At 36.0% G+C, this 25,255-nt stretch overlaps 1 protein-coding gene across 1 annotated transcript in view; it reads left to right on the top strand.

Moving 5' to 3' along the window:
- The window catches only part of beta'COP (coatomer subunit beta'), a 229,136-nt gene that overhangs the window by 58,423 nt on the left and 145,458 nt on the right, over nucleotides 1-25,255 (top strand). Inside the window, exon 4 of the mRNA XM_090389611.1 lies at nucleotides 13,713-13,839. Coding sequence (XP_090245737.1) covers nucleotides 13,713-13,839 — 127 coding nt within the window. The remainder of the gene's footprint in view (nucleotides 1-13,712; nucleotides 13,840-25,255) is intronic.

Raw genomic sequence — 25,255 nt, 5'->3', positions numbered from 1 at the left:
AGTTTCGCTTAACGAAGTAATTTCGTGGAACGCATCCTATTAATCGAGGTATGCCTGTATTTGGTTCCTTCAGCACTATTTTGAGAGAGAAGCGTATGAAAATATTTCCCTTATTCATATTTTGCCTTATTTCATTTCAATTTTGTTACTTTTTTTTGCCACACTGTGTACATGTAACTATGTGACAGTTAAAATGCTTTTGAAAAATATGAAAAAAAGATAGCTGGAACTTTCCACTGTTGATTCAGTCTTTGTCAACCAGCAATTATACCAGTGGCAGCAGCCACTTATATTGCAGATTGCATGTGAAATCATATGATCCCATGCAGAAAAGAGTGTTAAAACTGTTAGTTGCATTTATCATTGTATCATATGTGTTAACTGCTAGGGGGAACATAGTGTCTGGTTGTTGTTTGTTCTGCTCCATAAATTTTTCTTGATTTGTGAAATTAAAATTGCAGTATTGAGTTGTTTTTAGTGTTGTCATATCAAGATTGACCTTTGGAAATGCCAGATGCAAGTGGAGATTAATGTGAGCAGACAAAACATAAGTTTTGGATGAATCTTGATTTTTAAGGAGTCCTTATGTGCTGTAATGTAATAACTAGACCGTGTGTATAGCTTAGCTTAATTTTTCAGCACTCACCTCATAGTAATCCGCCTAGTTGGTGGAAAGTTTTACCACATACATAGTGATTATAGGATTCTAATAACTTATGGAGATTATGGATTTAAGAACTAAGTTATGGGTTTTAAATTTTTTGCTAAGAAAGGAAAGTGCACCTTCCATTCTATGGTTGCCTAATTAAATTAAATTAATTGAAGAAAGATAAAAGCTAATAGCCGCACACAAGCAACTATCGAAATTGTCTTCAGTTAGCTACAGTGGGGGGAAGAGAGCACGCGAGTGTGTTATATACGGGTTGAGTTCCCGAAATGCATTTCAGTGCACATGGAAACTTAATACGTGCTAAATTCCAAATGGGGGAGAAGTTGGCGGGAATCTTTTTGTTTAATACGTTAAGTGATGTATGGCGCTTAAACCACTCAATGACGAGGGCTTCATTTTGAAGGATTTTATAGCTGGAATTTAATTTGACTACTGTGATGGCTGAATCGATGAGTGGGTTATGATTATAAAATTGGATGTGTGGTGTTAGTTCTGTAAAATCTAATTTAGCAAGTACAGAATAACACAACATGTCCAATTTTATAATCATAACCCACTCATCGATTCAGCCATCACAGTAGTCAAATTAAATTCCAGCTATAAAATCCTTCAAAACGAAGACCTCGTCATTGAGGTTTAAGCGCCATACATCACTTAACGTATTAAACAAAAAGATTCCCACCAATGTCTCCCCCCATTTGGAATTTAGCACGTATTAAGTTTCCATGTGCACTGAAATGCATTTCAGGAACCCAACCCAGTATATAACACACTCCCACGCTCTCTTCCCCCCACTATAGCTAACTGAAGACGATTTCGAAAGTCGCTCATGCGCGGCTATTAGCTTTTATCTTTCTTCAATTAATTTAATTTAATTAGGCAACCATAGAATGGAAGGTGTACTTTCCTTTCTTAGCAAAAAATTTAAAACCCATAACATAGTTCTTAAATCCATAATCCCCGTAAGTTATTAGAATCCTATAACCACTATGTATGTGGTAAAACTTTCCACCAACTAAGTGGATTACTATGAGGTGAGTGCTGAAAAATTAAGCTAAGCTATACATACAATCTAGTTTTGGATGAATTTAATTCATGGTCATTGTTGCTACTTCTTACATGAGCTTTGTCCATTGTTCAGTGTCTTTCAAGCCCAATGTGTCTGATAGCAACGTGACCTTGACCCTGCATTAGTGAGCTGCTAAGTTGTTCTGTTATCTCCTCCCCCCACCTCTGGTCCTTGCATACCATTGAATAACAGCACATAATTAAGGAAGTAAGGCTAATGACTGTTAATTAATTTTAAATTCTGAATTTAACATGGATGACAGAACTGTTGCAGTTGATACTAATATTTCAAAAGAGGATTTTCCTCCTTTGGGCACAGGACATAACATCAACTCAATCAGATGCAAAATTAAATGCATCCCTCATGGTAAGTCTTGTTAGAATAGATTCTCCTCCTAATGATAATTCTCAAAATCAAGACAGTCAGCGAACAAATACTGTTGTTTCAATAGCTGATGCTTCTGTTGATGCTAGGCTCATAAAATACGTAAAGAAATTGTTGAACTTTTTACTGATGAAAGCAGTAGATTTACTAGAGTAACTAAGTTTCTTTATGAAAAACTTTGTGGCTTAGAATTATAGACAATGAAAAACTTAGTTATAAATGAGGAATTGCAAAAATATATAGATATTTTTTCATCATCAGTTTCACATACCACATCCTATCTGGATGCCTTAAAGAATTCGAGGGACAGTGCTGAGCTGCCTGTATACAAGCATAAAATTATTTAACCATTATCAACACAACCTGGATATTGCTACTTCTACAGAATCCACTCAATCTAAACCTAAGCCTAAATCCAATGTAATCTTATTTGTTCCATCAGTACTAGATCTGTAGACTTTCTGATAGTCCTTAAAACAGGTTAAAATAAAATTGATAAAGAACAAAGTTATTACTGTAGAAACAGCCACCTCAGAAGATATTTGTAAGATAACTTCATTAACTTTGCTGTCTGATACGGATATTAAGATGAAACCCCCCCCCCTAAAATTCTAAAATCAACCATTTTAATTTATGATATAGACAAATTCCTCCAAGGAAGAAATACTTGATCTTTTTTTATAAAAACTTTAGCGAACAAGGTTTTTCTTTTAATGACTTTTGATAAAGAAGTTACTTTTTGTTTTAGTACTACTTCAAAATCTGGACAAACTATGAATTGGATTCTAGGCTTTCCTTCAAGAATATATAAACTTTCTATCTCCTTAGAATGTTTGTATATTGGTTGGTCTTCTTGCAGATGTAGGCCTTTCACAGTGGTTACCAGAGCCGACCGGGCTAGCCGCGTGGGTAAGGTGCCTGCCTGGCAACCCAAAGGTCGCGGGTTCGATTCCCGCCTCGGGCTTGGATCAAAGTACTGCAAAAACCTTGGGAGGTGCATTATGGCCACAGAAGCCTATGCACCAACAACTACCAAAAAAAAAAAAAAGTGGTTACCAGGTGTTTTTTGTGTCTCGGTTTCATGTCTCGGATATTCTATCTTGCAGTCAATGTGCCCGTACTGGACACGTCTCTGAGTACTGTCCCAATAAAGATCAGCCCCTTATTACTGCAACTGTAAGCATAAAAAGAAGGATCATAAACATTCAGTCAGAGATGTTACCTGTAGTGAATATATATATATGAGCTTTGGAAAATGTAAAGAATCATACTCAATATAAATAATACATCCTTAAATTATAATTCCAACACACAACAATTCTTCTGTTAAAATTCTTCAGCTTAATGGTCAAAAATCAAAAACTGTTGCAGATGAGCTTCTGTAAGTCTCTTTAGAGAAATCTATTGATAATTTGTTAATTCAGGAGCCCTGTTATTTGCACACAATGATTACTGGTTTTCCCACAACCAAAAGTCTTATCTGCATCAACAGCCTCGTTCTGCTATTGTGCTTTTGAATGATGATTTGGAGGTTACTTTGATTGGCTGTCTAGTTCCCAATTTGTAACTTGTGCATATATCTCTGGTCCCTTCAGAAGTATCTATTTCTTTTCAGTTTATTGCCCTAAAGATGAATTGGATGGAATTTTTCTTTTCTCGACCATGCTTTCAGAACCTTGCCCTGCAAATTTTATTATAGCTGGTGATTTTAATGCAGTCTGTGACTTGGTTCTGTTCTTCTTCCAGCCCTCATGGTAGTCTTCCTGAAAACTTTATCCAGCAGCACTGACTTGATATTCTCAACAAGCCTGATCTACCTTATACTTTTTTCTTCTTCTATTGGTCAATCCAATATTGATTTAACTCTCTGCTGTTCCTCTATTTTAAACCAAATCTGTTCTTGGACAGTTTATGTTGATTAAACTTCTAATCATTGCGCAATTTTCTTTCAAATTCAACCTGTTCCTTCCATTTCTTCCTGGTATTCTTCCACCTCCTCTTGTTTTTCCTTGCTAAATGCTAATTGGCAAAAATTCTCTAATATTTGGATTTCTGAATTTTCTTGTTTTTCTGAAGTTTCTGAAAATATGTCTCCAGCTGACTGCTACTCACTTTACTAAAAGGAAATCTAAAAAACATGTTACTACTCCTTGGTGGAACAACGAATCGACAATCTGGCATCGTTTTCTGTGCCCGAAATAATTATCAATGGCATAGACGTTCTTGGCCAGCTGATGATGTCAGCCAACTCCACGCAGTCTATCTTAGAAAAAAACATCAATATACGAAACTCATTGCTAAATCCAAATTTAACACCTGGAAGAAATTTGTTCATCATGTTGGTAATCAAGCTCCCTGGAACACAGTTTACAAAATTACTAGAAACAAGCTAAATGCACCTATTATCTATAATAATGTTATAAGTAATAACACTGAATCTCTTTCTTGGACAGATATTGTAAATTAAATTCTGGATGCTCTCTTCTTAGCTGATTATCCCCTTTTAGATTTTCCCTGTCATAAAGATATTCTGACAGGGCAAATCTAAAAGTCATTAATCTTATTTACTTTACCTTTTTTTATGAAAACCCCAAACATGAGAGGTATTAGAACCAATAGTACTTAGTACCATGCATGGGGTTAGATTATTCAAAAGAAGATATTTGTTGACATTAGACTTGAACTTCTGTAGACGGTAATTTTCAGGAAATACGTACGAAGGAAGGTTGTTCCAGAAAACTACAGTTGAATGAATAAATAAGGAAGATGAAAAGTTGGTGTTGTGAGTTTGAAGTTGGACAGTAAATGGACGTTGGCTGGTGGTGGCATGTGTTCGGACTGGTTTGAAAGAGGGAGCAGAAATTATAAAAGCCAATTCAGAAGAACAGTGCCCATGGAAGTATCTATAGAAAATGCATGCAGCAGAAACAGAACGTCTATGAGAGAGAGAGAGAGAGAGAAGAGTCATTAATTAACTTTACTGCCCTCTTCTGAATGTAATCTAGAACCCTTAGAGAGGTTTTGGAGGCACTGCCCCAGATGTGGGAACATTTTTCCATGGTAGGTTGGATTTGCAATTTGTACAGAGTAAACAGCTGTTTGGAAGAAAAGTAACACTGAGAGCGAAAGAGAAAACAAAGTTTTTTAGATGCAGAAGAAGCAGTATTTGTAATGTGCTTGTGACAAGTGAGATTAGAAGTCAGGGTAATCCCCAAAAGAGATATATCAACTTACCTAGAAATCGGAGTGTTACCAAAGATAAGCATAGGAGCAAAAGAATCTTTTTTGCGAGATATAACACAAGACTGAGTTTTAGAAGGATTGAAATCAACTAAGTTGTCTTTGCCCCACTGAATTGGTAGCGGATATTCGAGAAGTTGAAGCTGATTGAGCAGGACTGTAAAGTAGAATGCAATATGTTATCATCAGTAAAACTATGGATAGGATTTCCAGTTAATGGAAGAAAGTCATTAATATACAAGAGGAAAAGAGTGGGGGAGAGAACTGAACCTTGGGGGACACCGGCATTAGTGGAGAAGTTAGAAGACAGAGAGCCATCTACTATCACCTTCAGTGAGCGATCAGAGAGAAAACTCGATAACCAATTACAAAAAATAGTTGACAAACCATAAAATGGAAGCTTGTTTAGAAGGCCTTTATGCCAAACACGATCGAAAGCCTCTGAGATGTCAAGAGCAACTGCTTGTGTTTCACTGAACTTTTCCATTGAATTTGTCCATAAATGGGTAACGTAAGCCAGAATATTGCCCGTGGATCAACACTGATGGAAACCATACTGGCGATTGTTGATCAGACAGAAGGTTTCTAGGTAGTTTAAGAGTTGGCGGTTAATTGATTTCTCCATTATCTTAGAAAGAGTAGAAGTACAGTAAACCCTCGATTTAACGGACTGGACAAATAATAATACAGTAATGTACATATTAATCTCAACCATATTATATTTTTTAGGTTATACAAAACTTCAGTGTTATTATTAATTAAAAATTAATAATTACCTATTTCCATTATTGTTTTGATAATTACCTGCTTTTATTTTTATAATCAAATTCAGGAAATTATTTTTTATTCTTTCTGAAAAACGTGTTCAAATAGCTGTTTTTCCAGATAAGAGTAAGCGGTGACTTGCGGGCTGAATGTGACTCAGGACATTAAACTGCAGTCTACTGACTCGCTTTGTTTCAGTCTCAGTCTGCCTAAAGCTATCATGTGGTCAGGTTGTATACAGAGTGTTTCTGTGATTTCTGAATTGTGACTTTATTTATTAATTAATTTTGCAATCCTTACAATTTAAAAAGGCATCAAGTTAAGAGGAGTTAAAAGAAAGTGTGTGAACTTAAATGTGACACAGAAATTAGAGCTAATTGAGAAATGAGAACAAGGCATCTCAGTAGCACATGTTTATGAAATTTATGGCATAAAAAAAAGTTTCTGATATCCAAGACCAAATTGCAACATTTTTCTTTAAAATACAGTGTTGATAGCTCTTTTTTACATTAAAAATGCCTCCCCCCAGGTTACATTCGATTTAATGGACTTTCGGTATTAACGGACACCCCTTCTCCCCTATTAGTCTGTTAAATCAAGAGTTTACTATAATTGCAATGGGACAATAATTGGATGAGAGAGATTTGTCACTCTTTTTAGGAACTGGTTGGATATGGGCAAATTTCCAAGCAGAAGGGAAAACACCTTTGGAATAAGAAAGTGAAAAAAGCGGCAAAGAACAGGAGTAAGTTCAGGAGCACAGGTTTTGAGAATAGGTGGAGAAATACCATCGGGACCTGGAGCTTTCTTAGCATCAAGATTTGTCAAAATCCTTTTGACAGAAGACCACAGGAGTCATTGAGTGGAGTGTGTTGGGAATGGTGGGAGGTGTTTTACCAAGATCATTAATACATGAGTTTGAAGAAAAATGGGATGTTTGCGGGTCAGCTTTATCCTTGGGTGAAGTTACAACAGAACCATCTGGTTTTCACAGAGAGATGGGAAAAAGTTGGGGCCAATAGCTCTTTAGCAAGAGACCAGAATGCTTGGCTACCATTGGGACAAGAAACAAGTTTTCTACTCTTAGCCTGTTCAAAATTTAGTTTGGACTGATTAATAACTGCTTTACAATTATTGCAATCTTTGGTGTAGGCAGAAAATGAAACTGAAGAATTGGAAACAAGCCAATTATGACATGCAACATTCTTCTCTTGAACAGCCTTAGTGCATTTATTAGAAAACCAAGGTTTAGATAAAGGATGAGATTTTAAAGTGGAGTGTGGAATAAAGGACTCCATTCCTACAAGAATAATTTCACTGACATGATCTGAGTAAATGTTGACATCAGAAGTTTTGAGACAGTAATCTGACCAAGGAAAAGAAGAAAAGAAATCTCGCAGTTCATTCCATTTTGCATTCTTTAATGCCAAACAACACGAGGTTGGGAATAACCATGAGATAAAGGCTCCATTGGAGAAGAGAATCACCAAGCTGTGATCTGAGGTGCCTAAAGGACCACTCACTTCGACCATGTACTTAGGTTTGTTTGTGAGAAAAAGATCAAACATGTTGGTTGTATGGTTAGGATTGTCCAGTATTCTGGTCGGTAAATGAACAATCTGTGCGAGGTCATTAGTAATTGCAAAAGCCTCAGCATCTCGACCAGCTGGGTTGGTGTGACTAGAAAACGGAAGCTAGCTGGAGTTGTGAATCGCCAAGGAAAATTACCTCAATTTTAGGAAAGTTGGACTGGAGTAAGTTAAGTTGCAATGAAAGGAAGTCAAAGAGCTCCACGTGTTTAGTGCAGTTGGCAGAATGTTAAAGACAACAGATGAATTTGACAGAATTAGGTAGAGAGATTTCAAGCCAGAGAAGATTGAAAAGAGGAGATTTCAAATTACCAAGTCTCTTACAGGGAATATGAGAATGGACATATACATAAGTACCACCTTTGAGGCGAAAGGAATCATACAGCGAATAATTTGGGCAACTGAGATGAGCAATAGTTGAATTAACCGATAATCGAGATTCTGTCAGAAAAAGTACATGGGGTTTGGCAGACTGCAAGTGGAAATGAACATCGTTGAGAGTAGAACTGAGACCACATATATTTGTGAAATGGACTAGGAAGTGCTTGGGAGGTTCAGATCTTTTCACAGATAAGCTTATTCTATTAGTTTGACAATTCACAGTGTATTCAGTAATAAGAAAAAGGTGGGGGGGGGACATGCTGTATCGCACATGAATTTTTTGATATGGCGTACACGTGATAAGAATATACCCAGATCCTTGACATAACGTGGCCTTGACAACGTCCCCCTGCATACACACTACTCAGACCCCCTCCAGTCACTATCTGGCAGAGTAGAGGTAGCAAGATTATACACTAGCTGATCCGGAAGCCTCCTAGAGAGTTACTAATAGGTTCAGTCCGGTGTACTAACTAGTGGCTGGCCTGCGAACACTGTTTTAGAGCTGTACCCATGAAAAGTAAGGACGATTGGATTTCACCATGATGTCCATCATAACCTCAAAAGTCCTCAGTCATATTGCATGATGGAAGAGATGGGAGAAGGGTTGACCGGAACTTAGCTCTGTAGACTAAACATGGGTTTCACCACTTCAAGCCTCCAATAAGCAAAGTGGTGGAATTGCACTGGTTGATGAGTCATCTATCACGTAGTATTCATCTATCACCATCAATCATCTATTACCTGGTATCACAGAGGTGCGGCATTCCTCCATGAGTGTGATTGCCACACCTCAACCCCTGCTTGCATTGGTTCACATCTTGGGTGGTCACCCACAAGGCACTTGTGCATGGGAGTTATACCTAGGATTACTAACAGTCCCACCATCGTGAAGGTGCAAGCAGCAGATTTGGCTGTCACAGACCGTCCAGACTTCTCCGAAATTGAGTCCACTTATGTGCTCTTCATGGACTAATGTTATTAGTGGAGTCCCACAGGGTTCAGTGTTGGGTCCACTGTATATTTATATTGTTTCGTATATTTATAAATGATATTGATGAAGGTATATCAGGCTTAGTGTCGAAGTTTGCAAATGATACAAAGGCTGGCAGGGTTGTTAATGACAGTAATGGCAGTGTGCTACTGCAACAGGATCTAGAAAATTTGAGACGATGGGCTGAGAAGTGGCAACTGAAGTTTAACATTGACAAATGCAAAGTACTGAATATATGGTAGAAGTAATCCTAGAGGAATGTACCAACTGTGTGGTACTACACTTAGGGTGGTAGAAAATGAAAAAGACCTGGGAGTAATTGTGCAGTCAGATATGAAGTTTTCTGAGCAATGCAGACTGCATTGACAAATTCCTGTATATCATTGACAAAGCCCTCATGGCGTTTTGTCAATGATATACAGGAATTTTGCTAGCATGGAAAAGGAAGGTATTGTCCCTCTATATAAGGCAATGGTTAGGCCACGCCTTAAGTACTGTGTACAGGTCTGGAGGCCTCATTTTAGGAAGGATGTAGATTTGCTTGAGTGTGTACAGAGAAATGCAACAAGATTGGTGAATGGAATGAAGGTATCCTCTTACCAAGAGAGGCTTAAGTTCTGCAAATTGCATTGGCTGGAGACTAGGCACCTGCGAGGTGATCTGATTGAGGTGTATAAGGCCTTGAATGGGTTGAGCACACTGAATTCTGATATAGGATTCTTCCACTTGTTCAGATTACAAACTTAAGGGGTCATAAATTCAAATTGAGGAAAGACAGCTGTAGAATAGATGTGTGGAAATTTGCCTTTAGCCAGAGGGTGGTTAATTGCTGGAACAAACTTCCATCTGTCATTGTGGAAGTTGATAGGTTAAATAAATTTAAGGAGGAACTGGACAGACATTTAGAGGGAATGATTGTGTGCATTTTTTTTTTTCCAGCTGACTCTGCATAAGCTCATATGCTTGCTTTCTTGCATCACATGCCACTATTACTTGACTTGAGTGTCACCCGAATATCAGTTCTATCAGCATTTTAGACTCCCAGGTAGCAAGTACAGCTTGTCTGGTATATCTGAGAGAATGTCTGCGACAACCTCAAGGACAACCTCAATGTCTGCAACAACCTTACTTCCTTGGTTGCTGCTTCTTTTTACCCCTGTTGAATTATCTTCTGCCATGTCTGGATTAAACCTAATTAGTGTCCTGGCAAGGATCACTGATTAGGTTTAATCAAAAACTTCCCACCTATATCTTATCTAGGGGGAAGTTTTTGATAAAACTTCACTCCTGCTGTACAAATGTTGTTCTAAATTTATGTAATAAATGTTTGCAATGGTCTGTTTTCCCAAATTTGTTGAAATCTGCTATCTTAAGATTTCTGTTGAAACCTGGCAAGTCTCCTACCTTCCCCAGTCTTACAGACTAATCGCTTTGTTATCTAATTTTAGTAACATCCTAGAATGTTTGCATTTCCCATCTGGACTGTGGTGTGAACCATAAGATTTTGCATATGCTATACAAATCTGCTGTTTTATCAATTACCACTTATGCTCTGCAGCCTGGTTTAGACTCACTAAATTGATTACAGTTCAGTCCCAGCTTGGTTCAATCCAGTGCAATTTCCTCCTAGTACTAGTTAGGGCATATAGAACTGTCTCTACCTCTGCCCTACAAGTTCTATGTGGTTCACTACCTTTAGACTTATACAGGTAGCCCTCAATTTACGTCAGGATTAGGTTCCGGGGGGGGGGGGGAGGACAGTCGCAAATGCAATCGGTGCCAATGGAACCCTTTATATGATGGAGTCAATCAGAAATCACAGGGTTAGATTCTGGGCACCAAAAATTTTACCTACCACTTTGCATAGATTTTTTTTTTTTTTTATTTTATTAGCATTCTTCATAGTTGTAGTAATAGTCAATGAAGGCATATTCATAACCCTACATACATTAGGGTGGCTTTCATCAGATTCTATCCTCCGAATATTGCACTTCCCACCTGCCTACGGCGCCTCCGTAGTCAGGTGGGAAGGAGCAGCAGTTCGTAGCACATGCTTCTTGATTAGACCGGGATTCGAGCCCGTCACCACCAAATACGGAGGATGCAGAAAGGTCAGGGAATGACCACCGCATATTTCCGGAGCAATATGGCCTTAGTTGCTAATGCTCCTAAAAATCAAATAACAAACAAGCACTAGGATTCAATTAACTACTTTTACCAGACACGGCATGTCTTTATTCTATTAAATTAAAAACTTTATAACACGATTGGAAAAAACTGCACACGGCTATCACTATTATTATTATTTAATTTATTAATAGCACAATTAATAAAAAAATGTTGGTGTAATAAATTTCCAACACATGTAAGTAGTGTAAACAACAACCAACCAAATGCTTCACCGCATGGACCTTTGCTACCGCATCCACGAGTGGTTATTTCGAGGGTGGGAATCATTCTCGTCTGTGATACGAATGCGCTAATTCCGATTGGCTCAGATTGTCCTAAATTATGTGAACAGTGCATGTTACATGACACAGTATAATGCCGATAAATTTTGTCTGACGATTTTAAACTTTCAATTTATAAAAAAAATTGCAAAAAAAAAAAAAAAAAAAATGGCGTTGTGGTTAGTAATTGGCACTGCTGCGAATCGGTGCAAATCGGACCAGCACAAAACAAGGGCTAACTGTATTTAACTTACCGTGGACTTTCTACTTCATTTATAAAAGTCTTCCTGCAGAATTCAATGGAATTCAAATTGACATGTCCTCCAGTCCAAAAACAAGAAAAACAATGAATTTTAAAATGGCCATTGGCAACTTCACTGGTCTGATTCCCAAAAAGGTTTAATTACAAAATTATTTATTCCAGAAGTTACATTTGTTAATAAAAAGACTCTTTAATGGTTTCTCCCAGCATGTTTTCTAGTTTTCTTTTAACAGAACATGGTCCCTTAAACTTTAACATGCCTATTTCTATCTCTCCAATTCTGAACTTTGTCTTTGCAGTTTGTGCCAAGAATTCTACCCACGTTCTTTTCTTTTGCCCTATTTACAATGAATTTCAGTCACAGTTACTCTGACACTGGTCCTGTTATTCCTGGTGAGGAATCTTGTCTTCATTTCCTCTCTTACTTTCTTTCAGTCCTTTCAGAATATCTCAAGCTCTGTCATTGTTAAAGGACGACAGTTATTGTCTGAATTATAAACCCATTTTGCATTTATTGATCAATACCTATACTTAACTTTCTTAAATTCATTTATAATTCTCAAATTCTTTCAGAACTTCACCAGGCTTCCACCCTTGATTAAATTCTTATTTTAAGTATCAAAAAACTTACTTGTTGCTATCATCCTGGTAACACAAATTGTATAAGTTGTAACATTCATTTCAATTGTTTGGTTCATATTTTTTTTACCGCAAAATTTGTCATTGCTTATATGATTCTAATCACGTTATGAAATGTCACTGATAATAACATAATTTGTGCCATTTTCTTGTAAAATTTATTATGTATGTCTTGGACTGATTGGGCATTTATTGTTGGACTGGACATTTATTAACTTTAATGATTAATCCCTCCCCCCCCCCCTTTTTTTTTCTGAATATGTAATAATTTCTTTGTGTAACTATTGTATAATTCCATACATTTTTGAAAATTTTCTGTATAATTTCTTTTTATACGAACAGCTTGTATAACTTTTTGTTTAATATTGTGTAATTTTCTGTATGAACAGTAAGAACCTTTTCTTACAAACAGTTGAGTGGTTAACTATTTCAGGTTATCTATCTCAAAATGGTTCCCCCATTTTTAAAGAAAATCTAACTCTAAACAAAATTTAATTCAATATGAATCCCTAATTTAACTAGAAATGGTTTCTTTCATGTTTAGTTCTGTTTTTTTACCTACAGGCATATCCTCTATCACCACAGCAAAACATGGTGGAGTTGAATTGACATTCCAGGTGCCACCATTCATCAGACACATACTTTATACTTTGTGTCATATGTGTTATAGATGTTCTTGTTTCCTCCCTCCGCCATTATGAGTCACAACACAATATTAGATTCAGAGATAAGAGTGAATTCTGACATTCTTATTTCTGTTAACGTTGATCCTTGTACCACAAATATGAATAGCCTCGAGCTATGGCAACATTGTTGATCACTCTCATTGTGTGTTATAATGACATCAAAAGGGTTGATCTGTTCTTTGATACAAATTTAATAAATTGTTTTCTTGGGGAGGGGGGAAGGAGGATGACTGTGCACTGAGCCACTTAGTTACTTTTTTTTTTTTTTGTGAAATTTAGTGAAAGTTTTTATAGTGAAAGAATTTTTATGCACCCTATACCTGACAAAAGAAGGTGGTTCTTGCTCTACGTAATGTTAGCAAAAATTTGTGTTACCAAACAATCGGTGTTTTCCATTTCTACAAATTATATATTTCATAGAAGTGGGAAATGTTGATTTATGCTAAAGTTTTATTAATATTAAAAATCATATGTATTTTAAATGAATTAGAAAGCATTTAACTTTAATATTGATAGTGTAATATTGATTGGCACTTTTAAACATTTTTAGAAATGTTAATAATCAAAATTTTCATTAACATAGGATGACATGCAAGTGAGGGTCTTCAATTATAATACGTTGGAACGAGTACATATGTTTGAGGCTCATTCAGACTATATACGTTCCATAGTGGTTCATCCTACACAGCCATTTATCATAACTTCAAGTGGTAATGTATTCATTATATTTATATTATGCACAAATTTTTAGAAGATTATAGCTAGTAAAAACTTCATACTGAAAAATAAAATAGGACTGTTAATTAAAGTAAACATAGTCTTTAAACTTTTACTTTAAAAACAAATTGCTACATTACCATTAGTGGAATTTTGTAATTCATACATTGGAATCTGACAGATAACCAAAATTGGTTTGTTTGTATATATTTTAATTTTATAAATACAGTAAAAATCCAATAATCTGGCATATGATTTAGGGGGGGGGGTAATATTATCTCGCATCTGAGCAGGCCAGTCAGCATTGTTTCATTTTTAATTAAATGCTAATTGCATGATGGAAATTTAACATCGAAGCAATAAAATTTTTACTGTGTTTATCTTTGAAGTAAATGTAGTAATGTACATTACACACAGTTCTCAAATTAAGACGTTTGCATTCTGTAATTTAGAGTTTGTAGGGTTATCTGTTGCAATTTGTGAGCAAAATTATCAGCTCAGATAATAGCAATGGGGAATTTGTAGTTTCTTTCTCGGTTCCATGGTTTTTACATAAAGCACTGGACTAATGTAATACATTTTGATTTTCATGTTCATGAACAATAGGAATACGGCATATTTTATCTGCATTAAACTCCTGTTATAGTGTTTTCGAAGGGACACCAACCCCAAAGAGTACTATAAATGACTCCATTTCACAGGATTCATCATGAGACCAGAAGTAAAGAGTACCAAAGTTGGATAGTGCTATGAAAGGAGTGTTATAATGTAGTGTTGTAATTGTGTGCATACAGGCAGCCCCCTGTATAACCCAGTACTTCTATAACACGGTTTTGCTCTAATACGATTGATAAATTGCCACAGTCCTCGTATAATATGGTACTTATATAACATGGTTAGAGAATTGCTGCAAACCTCTCTTAACATGATATTTTTGAGATTTTGTGCAGGGGAAACCCTGCTATGTTGCATATAATTTTTCAACATTTCCATTCTTTTTTGTGAATCCCCACTGTTGACTCACTAGTAGCTATGCAAAAAAAAAAAAAAAAAAAAATTAGAAAATTTTCATATTTTATTTTGTTGGAAAATCCCTGTTTTGGGTTATGTGCTATTGAGCTCATGCTTGTTTGAGAGCATAAAAAATTGTCACTTTGAATCGTGCAGTTCGTGGCATTTAAGGTTTTTGTAAGATTATTTTGGTTTTTATTTTATCATTTATAAATTTTTCCAGGTATGTTACTAAACTTTGAACCACATTGAAATAATTTCTTTGTTGTGAATTAAATTATGCCTAAAGAAAGTAAAAAAAAAGCACTGCTCAAAAGACAATTTTTCAGTTGTGGACTGTATCAGAATCATAGCTTTATCACTCAGAGATGTGTGATAAAGCTATGATTAGGTAAAGCTATGACAAGATAAAGCTATGATAATATAGGAACCATGTTATATGAGATTACCATATTATTGGAGAGTTACCTGTATATGTATTTAACCTAGAAAAATAAGTATTTGAAGATTATTCCTTCATGACATCATTATATTGTATATCTTATGGAGTTTTGATTACAAGTGTGATGTTTCTGAAGCAGATGTCTAAGTTGGGGAGTTTCCCATAATTTCATATTTTGTGTTGCTTCCAATACACAGTAATACAGTAAAATCTTGTTAATACAAACTCTGTTTATACAAAGTCCTCATTTATATTGCGTGTATACCAATGCTAGGAGTTTGGTAAATAAATTTGATGAATTTGAGGTATTGCTCAAAACATCAAAGGCAGATATTGTTGGGATATCAGAGACTTGGTGTCACACAGATATAAGGAATGCAGAACTGGAATTTGGGGAGTACAATGTGTACAGAAAGGATAGACAGGATAGGAAGGGAGGAGGGTTTATGCTATTAGTTAAGAAACACATAAAACCCAAGGAAGTGAAGCCAGTTGACATCGCTGGACAGTGCAGTGTTGAGTCAGTTTGGTGTGACATAAGCATTGGGAGATCAAAATTGAGAGTTGGAGTGTGCTGTAGGCCTAATGATTCTGATGAGTATAACAAGAAACTGAACAGGGAAATAGTGGGCCAGTAAATCAGAGAGTCTTATAATGGGGGATTTTATTTTCCCAGATATTGACTGGAATTTGTGGGTTGGTCATCCATACACCAGCAAGGCTTTTGTGGATTTATTGGATGATTGTTTTCTACATCAGCATGTTCGGGAGGCAATTAGAGGGAGTAATACTCTTGATATGATTATAAGTAGTGATTCTTCATCCATTAAGAATCTGCAGATAAAGGAACCACTAGGTGGCAGTGATCACAGTGTGCTGAAGTGGGATTTACTCAAAGAGGTAACTACCATCATGGGTAAAGGGAAAGGTTTTGCTTTCGTAGAGGTGATTACGATGGTCTGAGACAGTATTTAAATTCTATACAGTGGGACCAACTGATGATGTTACCAACATCATCAGCAAATTCAAAATGGGAAGCATTCAAAGAACTTATCTTGGAAGCTACTAGGCTTTACATACCAACTAAGAAATATTGTTCAAGGCCTAAATGGATGTCAGATGAACTAATGAGACATATGGCAGAGAAGAAAAATGCATGGGATACTTATAAATTAATGGGTGACATGGAAGCCTATGATAGATATAAGCTGATCTGTAACCAAATCACAAAGGAGATTAGGCAAGCAAAGGCAGATTATGAGAAATCCTTGGCAAAGGATGCAAAGAAAAACAGAAAAGAGTTCTTTTCCTATGTAAACTCTAGAAGGGATGAATCAGATTGGTCCACTGGATATTGATGGTTCAACAGTTGAGGATCCTGCTCATGTGGCTAACAAACTAAATGAGTATTTTGCATCTACATTCACCATGAGGAGTTATTCAGGAAGGGGAATGCCAGAGGTGAAGTAAACCCTGGCAGTGAGCTAGATGATTTTGTAATAACTGAGAGGAATGTGGAGGATAAATTGTTGAGGATAAACATAAAAAAAAGCACCCAGGGGTGGACTGGATCTATCCAATTATATTAAAGGAGGCAGCAAAGAAAGTAAGCAAACCCTTAGCCATAATTATGAGGACTTCTTTGGACTCTGGAGGTACCCATAGGCTGGAGATGTGCAAATGTTACCCCAATTCACAAATGAGGATCAAAGGCTGACACAAGTAATTATAGACCTGTGAGTTTAACTTCTGTTCCAGGAAAATTAATGGAGGCACTAGTTAAAGAAGCACTGCAGGATCATCTAGACAAGTCTTCAGTTATAGCTCGGACACAGCATGGTTTTGTTAAGGCCAACTTGTCTTGCCTGGCCAACTTGATTGGATACTATGATGCAGTCACAAAAGAACTGGACGCAGGGAATAACTTTGATATTATATATTTGGATCTTAGAAAGGCTTTTGATACTGTTGCACATGGAAGACTGCTGCACAAATTGGAGCAGTGTGGCATTGGAGGCAAATTGCTGCTATGAATAAAGGGGTGGTTGAGGGGGAGAAGACAGAGAGTGGTAATCAGTGGACACTGCTCATCGTGGACTAATGTTATTAGTGGAGTCCCTCGGGGTTCAGTGCTGGGTCCATTGTTTTCTGTATTTATAAATGATATTGATGATGGTATATCAAGCTTAATGTCCAAGTTTGCAGATGATACAAAGGTTGGCAGGGTTGTTATGGACACTACTGATGCTATGCTGCTGCAACAGGATCTGGAAAGGTTGAGCAGATGGACTGAGAGGTGGCAAATGAAATTTAACATTGACAAATATAAAGTACTACATGTGGGAAACAGTAACCCCAGAGCAATGTATAAACTCTGTGGTACTACACTGACAGTTGTAGAGAATGAAAAGGACCTGTGGGTAATTGTGCAGGCAAATATGGAGTTTTCTGAGCTTGTTGTTTATTTGGTTTTTAGGAACATTATCAACTAAGACCATATTGTTCCGGGGATATATGGTGGTCATTCCCTGACTTTTCGCATCCTCCATATTTGGTGGATGCGAAACCCCAGTCTAATCAAGAAGCGTGTGCTACACACTGCTGCTCCTACCCACCTGGATACGGAGGTGCCAGTTTTCTGAGTAGTGCAGACGGGCTGCAAGAGTAGCTCATAGTGTCTTGGCAATGATATACAGGAATTTTCTAGCAGGGATAAGGAGGTGATTATTCCCTTGTATAAGGCAATGTCAGGCCACACCTTGAGTACTGTATACAGGTCTCGAGAGCCTCATTTCAAGAAGGATGTAGAGCTGTTGGAACGAGTACAGAGAAGGGCAACAAAATTAGTGAATGGAACAAAGGGTTGCTCTTACGAAGAAAGGTTTAAATTTTGCAAATTACAGTGTCTGGAGACTAGGCACGGGCGAGGTGATCTGATAGAGGTGTATAAAGCCTTGAATGGTTTGAGTATGCTCAGTGCCGACAGGATTCTTCCTCTTGCTCAGAATAATCACCTGAGAGGGCATAAATTCAAATTCAGGAAAGACAGATTAGGATAGATGTGCGGAAATTTGCCTTTAGCCAGCGGGTAGTTGGTTGGTGGAACAGACTTCCATCCCTTGTTGTGGAAGTTGATAGCCCAAATATATGTAAGGCTCAGCTGGACAGATATTTTGAATGAACAGAGGGGTGAAATGGGAGTGTTTTTTTTTTTTTTTTTTTTTTTTGGCTGATGCTGCATAAGCTAGCTTTCTTGCATCATATGCCTCTGCTAATGCTATATGAAACACATACCATTCCCTTGTGAAAGGGGAATGGTACTTAGGCTTTTCTAAGTAAATATATTCGTTTATTACAAAATTCAGATATGTATTACAAAGTTCATTTTCACCCTGTGGGAAATAAATATTGTTATTTTGTATGTTTAATGCAAATCTTGGCGCACAGCTGTCTAATTATTGCTTCTGGCCACCCGGTTCCCTTGCACTGCCTTTATTAAAAATTATTTTTCTGTAAACAAAACAAGTTTATGGTAGCTACAACATAAGTTCACTCTGAAAAACATAATTTTTAAAGATGAAATGTTAAATTAACAAAAGAATAAAAACAGTTTTTCTAAGTTTACTATACTCCCTTGCTCTCCATGGGATTAAGGTCAGTTGCAATTGTTATGCCAGTTCAAAGAGTCTTTTGCTACAGCATACAGTAATCTATTTTTTTGTGCCATTTTATATGAGCCAATGTCTTTTTTGGAACTTGTCTTTAAATTAATTTAAAGTTTGTACATATTAAATCTCATCTGGTAGTGTTATGGTTACAAAATGTAAACTGGCTATTTTTCAGTATGAGGCTTTTACATGAATTAAGCCTGGAAATTGAACTGAATCATACATGAGGCTGATAGTATTGAACTTAGCAAAACGGACATTGCAAATGAATACAACATCCCTTTACCTACTTTATACTGATAAACTGAAAAAAAAACTTGAAGTGTGTGACACTGGAGCAGAGATAATAAACAGGAAATAAGTTCTTGGTTCAAAAAACGAGGAGCTTGAAACAAAATGTTCGAGTGGTTACAAGAAATGCGTGCATCTAATCTGCCAATATTAGGTCCGATTTTGCAAGAACAGCAACTTCAAATGCAGCAGTGGCTGGCTCCAAAGATTTAAAGACGGGAATAACTCGGTTTCGAAATGTTTGCAGTGAGTCTTGTTAGTCGACAAAAAAAGGCTACAGACTTGTTGTGTTCTGTATGTTCCATTCTTTAAAAATATGAGGCAAATGATATTTTTAATCTTGACGAGATAGGTTTATTTTATAATTTGCTGCCAAACAAAACATTTGCCTTTTGAGGAGAGTCTTGTCATGGTGAAAAATTAAGTAACTCGCTGTTCTGTTATGCTGCAATTCAAATGGCAATACAAAACCATACCCCCTTGTGATTGGTAAGTTTTCCGAGCCTAGATGATTTAAAGAAATTAACCAACTTCCCTGTGATTATGAGGGTATTAGAAGTGTTTGGCTTATGGTCAAAATTTTTCAGTCTTGGTTATCAAAGGTGGACTGAAGAATGGCTTAAGAAAAAAAGGAACATTTTGATTATTCTAGATCGTTTAACTTAAGTGCTGAGATGCTTAAGTTAACAAATATACACCTATTGTTTTTAACCTCCCATTGCCACCAGTTTTATGCAGCCACTGGATCAAGGCATTATTTATAATCACAAGAACATATAGAGCCTGCCTGATTAGCTACTTGATTCTCAACATAAGAGGAGAGAACAATTTGCAACTAAATTTGAATGTCTTGGATGCTATCTGTAATCTTGTTATTGCTTGGGACAGTATTCCATCAAGTGTAATAACCAACTGCTTCAGAAAGAAGCAGTTGATTGGAGGTAATATCGTTGAAAAACATGGTCCAGCAGACAAATGTGATAGCAACATTGAGGAATGGGAGAATTTGAAGGTGCATATGGATTTTGTTGGTGGATTTGACAAGTTTGTGAAGGTATGTGAAGTAGTTTCTACCACAGCTATGCAACACCAGAAGAACTGCTAAGCACCAAGCAAAACGATGATGCTTTTATTACCGGCGATAGCGAAAGCACACTGCCATCTAAAAAAGATGCCCAAAATGTATTGAGCATAATAGAGAATGTGTTAGCCTGCAGTACTGTTGATAAAGAAACAACTGTTTGATAATGTCTGTGCTGCAGTTAAAAATGCATATGACAAAAACTGTGCAGAGAACATTGGATTCTTTCTTTAAAATTAGATTAATTTATCAAAAAGTTAATGGATTGTATATCTCCTTTTATATTAAGATTAATTCTTTTTACTGTGATATTAAAATATTGTATACATCAAAATATATACTATATGATATTTTCATTTCTGTTAATTACTTTTCTCTTAGTTTATTTTACAAATAAAATAAAATCTTTAAAGAGTGTGTTATTCTTATTACTGTATTGTTAGACAAGGCTTTTGTTTTTGTTAATTTAGATTAATTAATTTTATCGATTTATTTATTATTATTCTTAGATATGTATAATATGTGCAAAAAAAAAAGGTAAAATTTTGACACTTTTGGGGGACCTCTTTACTACAAACCTCGTTATTACGAAATGTGAAAATTTAAGTCCCTTGAACTTTGTATTAATGAGATTCAACTGTAATTTAATTTAACATATAAGATAAAAGTTAAACACTTAAAGTTAAATGCATTTAATTTACACAGAGTTTAATTATCAATAGACCACTAAATTATATCTTATATCACATAAGATATCACGAGTTTGATTTGCATCAGCAAAACAGTATTGTCCTAGCCTAGTATCTCTTTTTTACGTTGTCTATTATCTGACCAACTGAAAAATTTTTAGATACATTTGTTATTAGTAGCTGCACAATAAGCTCTAAATTTTAGTATAAAAGAGTTGAACACTTATATACACTTTTTTTTAGAAAATTTACTATTGAAGCTATTAATAAGACATTTTGGTATTAAAGTAAAAATCCAGCATCTGCAGGACTCCAGCAGTGCAGAAATAGCAAATATTCCAATTACTGGATGTTTATCCAAAACATATATAAGTAACCTCATCTATAAGTATGGCGCTTCTGTAGCCAGGTGGGCAGGAGCAGCAGTGTGTAGCACACGCTTCTTGCTTAGACCGGGGTTTGAGCCCCATCACCACCAAATACGGAAAGGTCAGGGAATGACCACCACATATCCCCGGAGCAATATGGCCTTAGTTGCTAATGCTCCTAAAAACCAAACAACAACATCTATAAGTATCCTTGTCTAAGTAACCTCAATTTTAGGGTGCATTTATTTTACTACGTTGAATGCAATAAAATAGTAAAAAATACATAAAACTATTAACATACTTTTATTAATAAATAGATTTATTTACTTATTATACAAAATTTTGGCAGTAAAATTTTACAAATATAAATAAAACCTGGTAAAAAAAAAAAAATGATAGTTTCTGATCAGGAATGTACTACTCAGAGCATAGTCCAAGTAAGGTCTGAGCAGCTACTTCATGAATGTATAGTCACTGTTGCCATACTTAATAATAGTAAACTTAATAGTATGTAGCACAAGAACATATTATTAAGTTTACTCACTGTCACACAAGAAAATCTATACAATCTATAGATAGAAAAACTACCATCATACTGTGGTATACTATAAACAAAGTTATGAATGCAATCTTTATTACGAACAGTGTGTGTGGATATTCCCATAACACAATGGCATTTATTACTCAAGAACTAGGCAGTACTATGATGAACTGCCAGACAGTTCATTGAACAGCTCACTGATTCTTTTTGCTTTCTAATGTCACACTCAGAAGAGGCAACATGAAATTCAGCTACAGCAGTAGAAACCTACAGCAGTTTGCTGTAGTTTTCTGCTTTGAAAAGCTACAGCAAAGATATGAATGATATAACTATTGGTGATTCTGTTTATATCAAGTTATAATGGGAAGCTAAATTATTTTGTGATAATTGATAAGAAATTGGAAAAGATTGTTGAGCTAAAAGTAAATGAGTCGCCCTATGGTTGATGGAATCTATCCAATTTTATTAAAAGAAACAGCAAAAAAAAGTAAGCAAACCTTTGGCAATAATTCTGAGATCATCCTTGGATTCAGAGAAGATCCCTATAGATTGAATGTTACTTTGTTACTGCATCAAAGTAAGTATTCAATACCTGTAAGCTTGACTTTTGCTCCAGGGAAAATAATGGAATCATTGAATAAAGAAGTAATATTTGTAAAATAATAAGAGAAGTTTACCAAATCCCGTCAATGACGCGAGGAACTTTAGCGGGCTTTTTTCACTCCGTGGCTGAGTTTTTCGGTCTCAGGCGTAGGCAGCCAGGTTCCCCCCCCCCAGAAACTGGGGGGGGGGTTTGTCCAGCAAACAAGCAAATCAACAAGAGCACACACGCAATTTACAGACAAAATAAATATGAGTAGATGTAAACGTAGAACACTTCCGTATGATACTTTCCAAAAATTAAAACGAAAAAAATCGAAGAACTTACATTAGAGTAACAAAAAATTAAAAATCAATTTAACACAAAGCTCAATTTAACACAATTAAAAATAAGAAAATTAATTAAAAGAATTTAACGAAAAAATTGCAAAAAGATTTTCCTTCCTGAAGCTGACAGTGCTTTTCGATCGTATGTCTTAATCACAGGAACGAAAATTACCGAATAGGGGTGGGCATAAACCTTAAATAGGGATTATTTGTCTTCGCACATGTGTGTAAAAGTCCACGAATCGGAGATCAGATATGGCTGACGAACATTAACAGAATTTTTGTGTAATTTAATTTCTACGGTTTCTGCAATTAATAGTCACGTATATTTACGTTGGACACGAAGTATTTTGGTCTCATTAAATAAAAAAGTATGTTTTTCGTTAACGGCGTAAAAGGCTAATTCTGACGCTGAACGAGAAGCAAGAACTGAGGCTGCATGTTGATTAACATGAATATTCAAAGGAAAACTCATCGAACCTTGGTAAGACGAGTCTTAATCACTGCAAGAAATGTTTTATACCAGGTCATTAATTTGTGTTGCAAATGAGGAAAAGGACTGAGCAATTATTCAATATAGTGTGTAATTTCCCTATTGGCATGGCCACAATTTTAAATTCGGTAACAGTGGCATAAACAGCTTAACAGATTCTTCAAAGATACTGAATTTAAAATTGTGACCAGGCCAATACGGAAATTACACACTATACTGAACAATCGCTCAGTCCTTTACTCGTTTGCAACATAAATTAATGACCTGGTATACAACATTTCTTGCAGTGGTTGCAACTCGTCTTACCAAGGTTCGACGCTATTTCCTTTGAATATTCGCGTTAATCAACATGCAGCCTCAGTTTGTGCTTCTTGTTCAGCAGCGTCAGAATTAGCCTTTCACACCGTTAACGAAAAAGATAATTTTTTATTTAACGAGGCCAAAATACTTAAGTGTCCAATGTAAATATATGTGACTATTAATTGCAGAAACCGTAGAAATTAAATTACACAAATTCTGTTAATGTTCATCAGCCCTATCTGATCTCCGATTCGTGGTCTTTTATACGCATGCACGAAGACAAATAATCCCTATTTAAGGTTCATGCTCACCCCTATTCGGTAATTTTCATTCCTGTGATCACGACATATGGTCGAAAAGCGTTGTCAGCCTCAGGAAGGAAAATCATTTTGCAATTTTTTTGTTAAATTCTTTTAATTAATTTTCTTATTTTTTAATTATTTGTTGCTCTAATGTAAGTTTTTCAATTTTTTTCGTTTTAATTTATGGAGAGTATCATACAGAAGTGTTCTAAATACTATATTGAGGTAAACTTCTTATTACTTTACAAATATTGATATCAACGTAGAACGTATTGAGCATTATAGCTCTGGTTCATACTATATAAAGAAGTAATGTAGGATTACCTTGACAGGAATATGGTTATATGGCAATTGCAGCATGAATTTGTTAAGAGGAGATTGGTCCGACCAATGCATTTAATTACTGTGATGCAGTAACAAAGGAACTGAATGAAAAAAATAACCTTGACATCATGTACTTATATTTTGATAAAGCTTTTGACACTGTTCCATATGAGATTAGTTATGAGCATAATTAAATGAATCATTCAAATGACGTAAGTATTATCAAAAATAATTGAATTTGCTCTGATCAAAATAATCCATTATGATCTCTCAATTATGCCCATCACTGTAATTATGCTGTTCAAATAAGAGCAGCGTGCTTATTGGGACAAATTACTTCTGTGGATAAAGGGATGTGGAGTGGAAGAAGACAAAAGGTAGTTATTAATTGGCACTGCTGTCCTTGGATAAGTGTTATTAGTAGGGTACTTCAGTGCTGGGCCCCCTTACTGTTTTTAATGTTTATTAATGATCTTGATGATTCATATCAAAAGTTGTAACATCTAAGTTTGCAGGTGATATGAAGGTTGACAGGTAGTTAATAAGAGGAATCAAAGCATACTTCTACAAAAAGACTTAAAAAAAAATTAGGCAGATGGGCTGAGAAGTGGCATTTGAGATTTAACATTGATAAATGCTAACAAATGCATAATATGCTATTAAATGCATAATAAATGTCAACAAGGAACTTCAGGCTGGTGGATGGTCAGTAATGGTCCGGGGTGTATTCAACTGGCACTCTTTGGAACCTCTGGTAAGTCGATGCATCTCTGAACGATCCAGGTTACATATCCATCCTTGTAGACCATCTGCAGCCCTTCGTGGTCATTGTGCAACCACGGGGCAATGGACTCTTCCAGCAGGACAGTGCACCTCCCTACAGAGCTGCGGTGACTAAAACATGGTTCGAAGAGCATTCTGCAGATTTTACTACCATAGAATTGCCTTCCTGTTCACTGGACGTGAATCCTG

The sequence above is a fragment of the Mastigoproctus giganteus genome, chromosome 2 (genome assembly GCF_048544385.1).
Source record: "Mastigoproctus giganteus isolate SK-2022 chromosome 2, ASM4854438v1, whole genome shotgun sequence".
Lineage (NCBI taxonomy): Eukaryota > Metazoa > Arthropoda > Arachnida > Uropygi > Thelyphonidae > Mastigoproctus > Mastigoproctus giganteus.
This window is presented reverse-complemented; position numbering and strand designations above follow the sequence as displayed.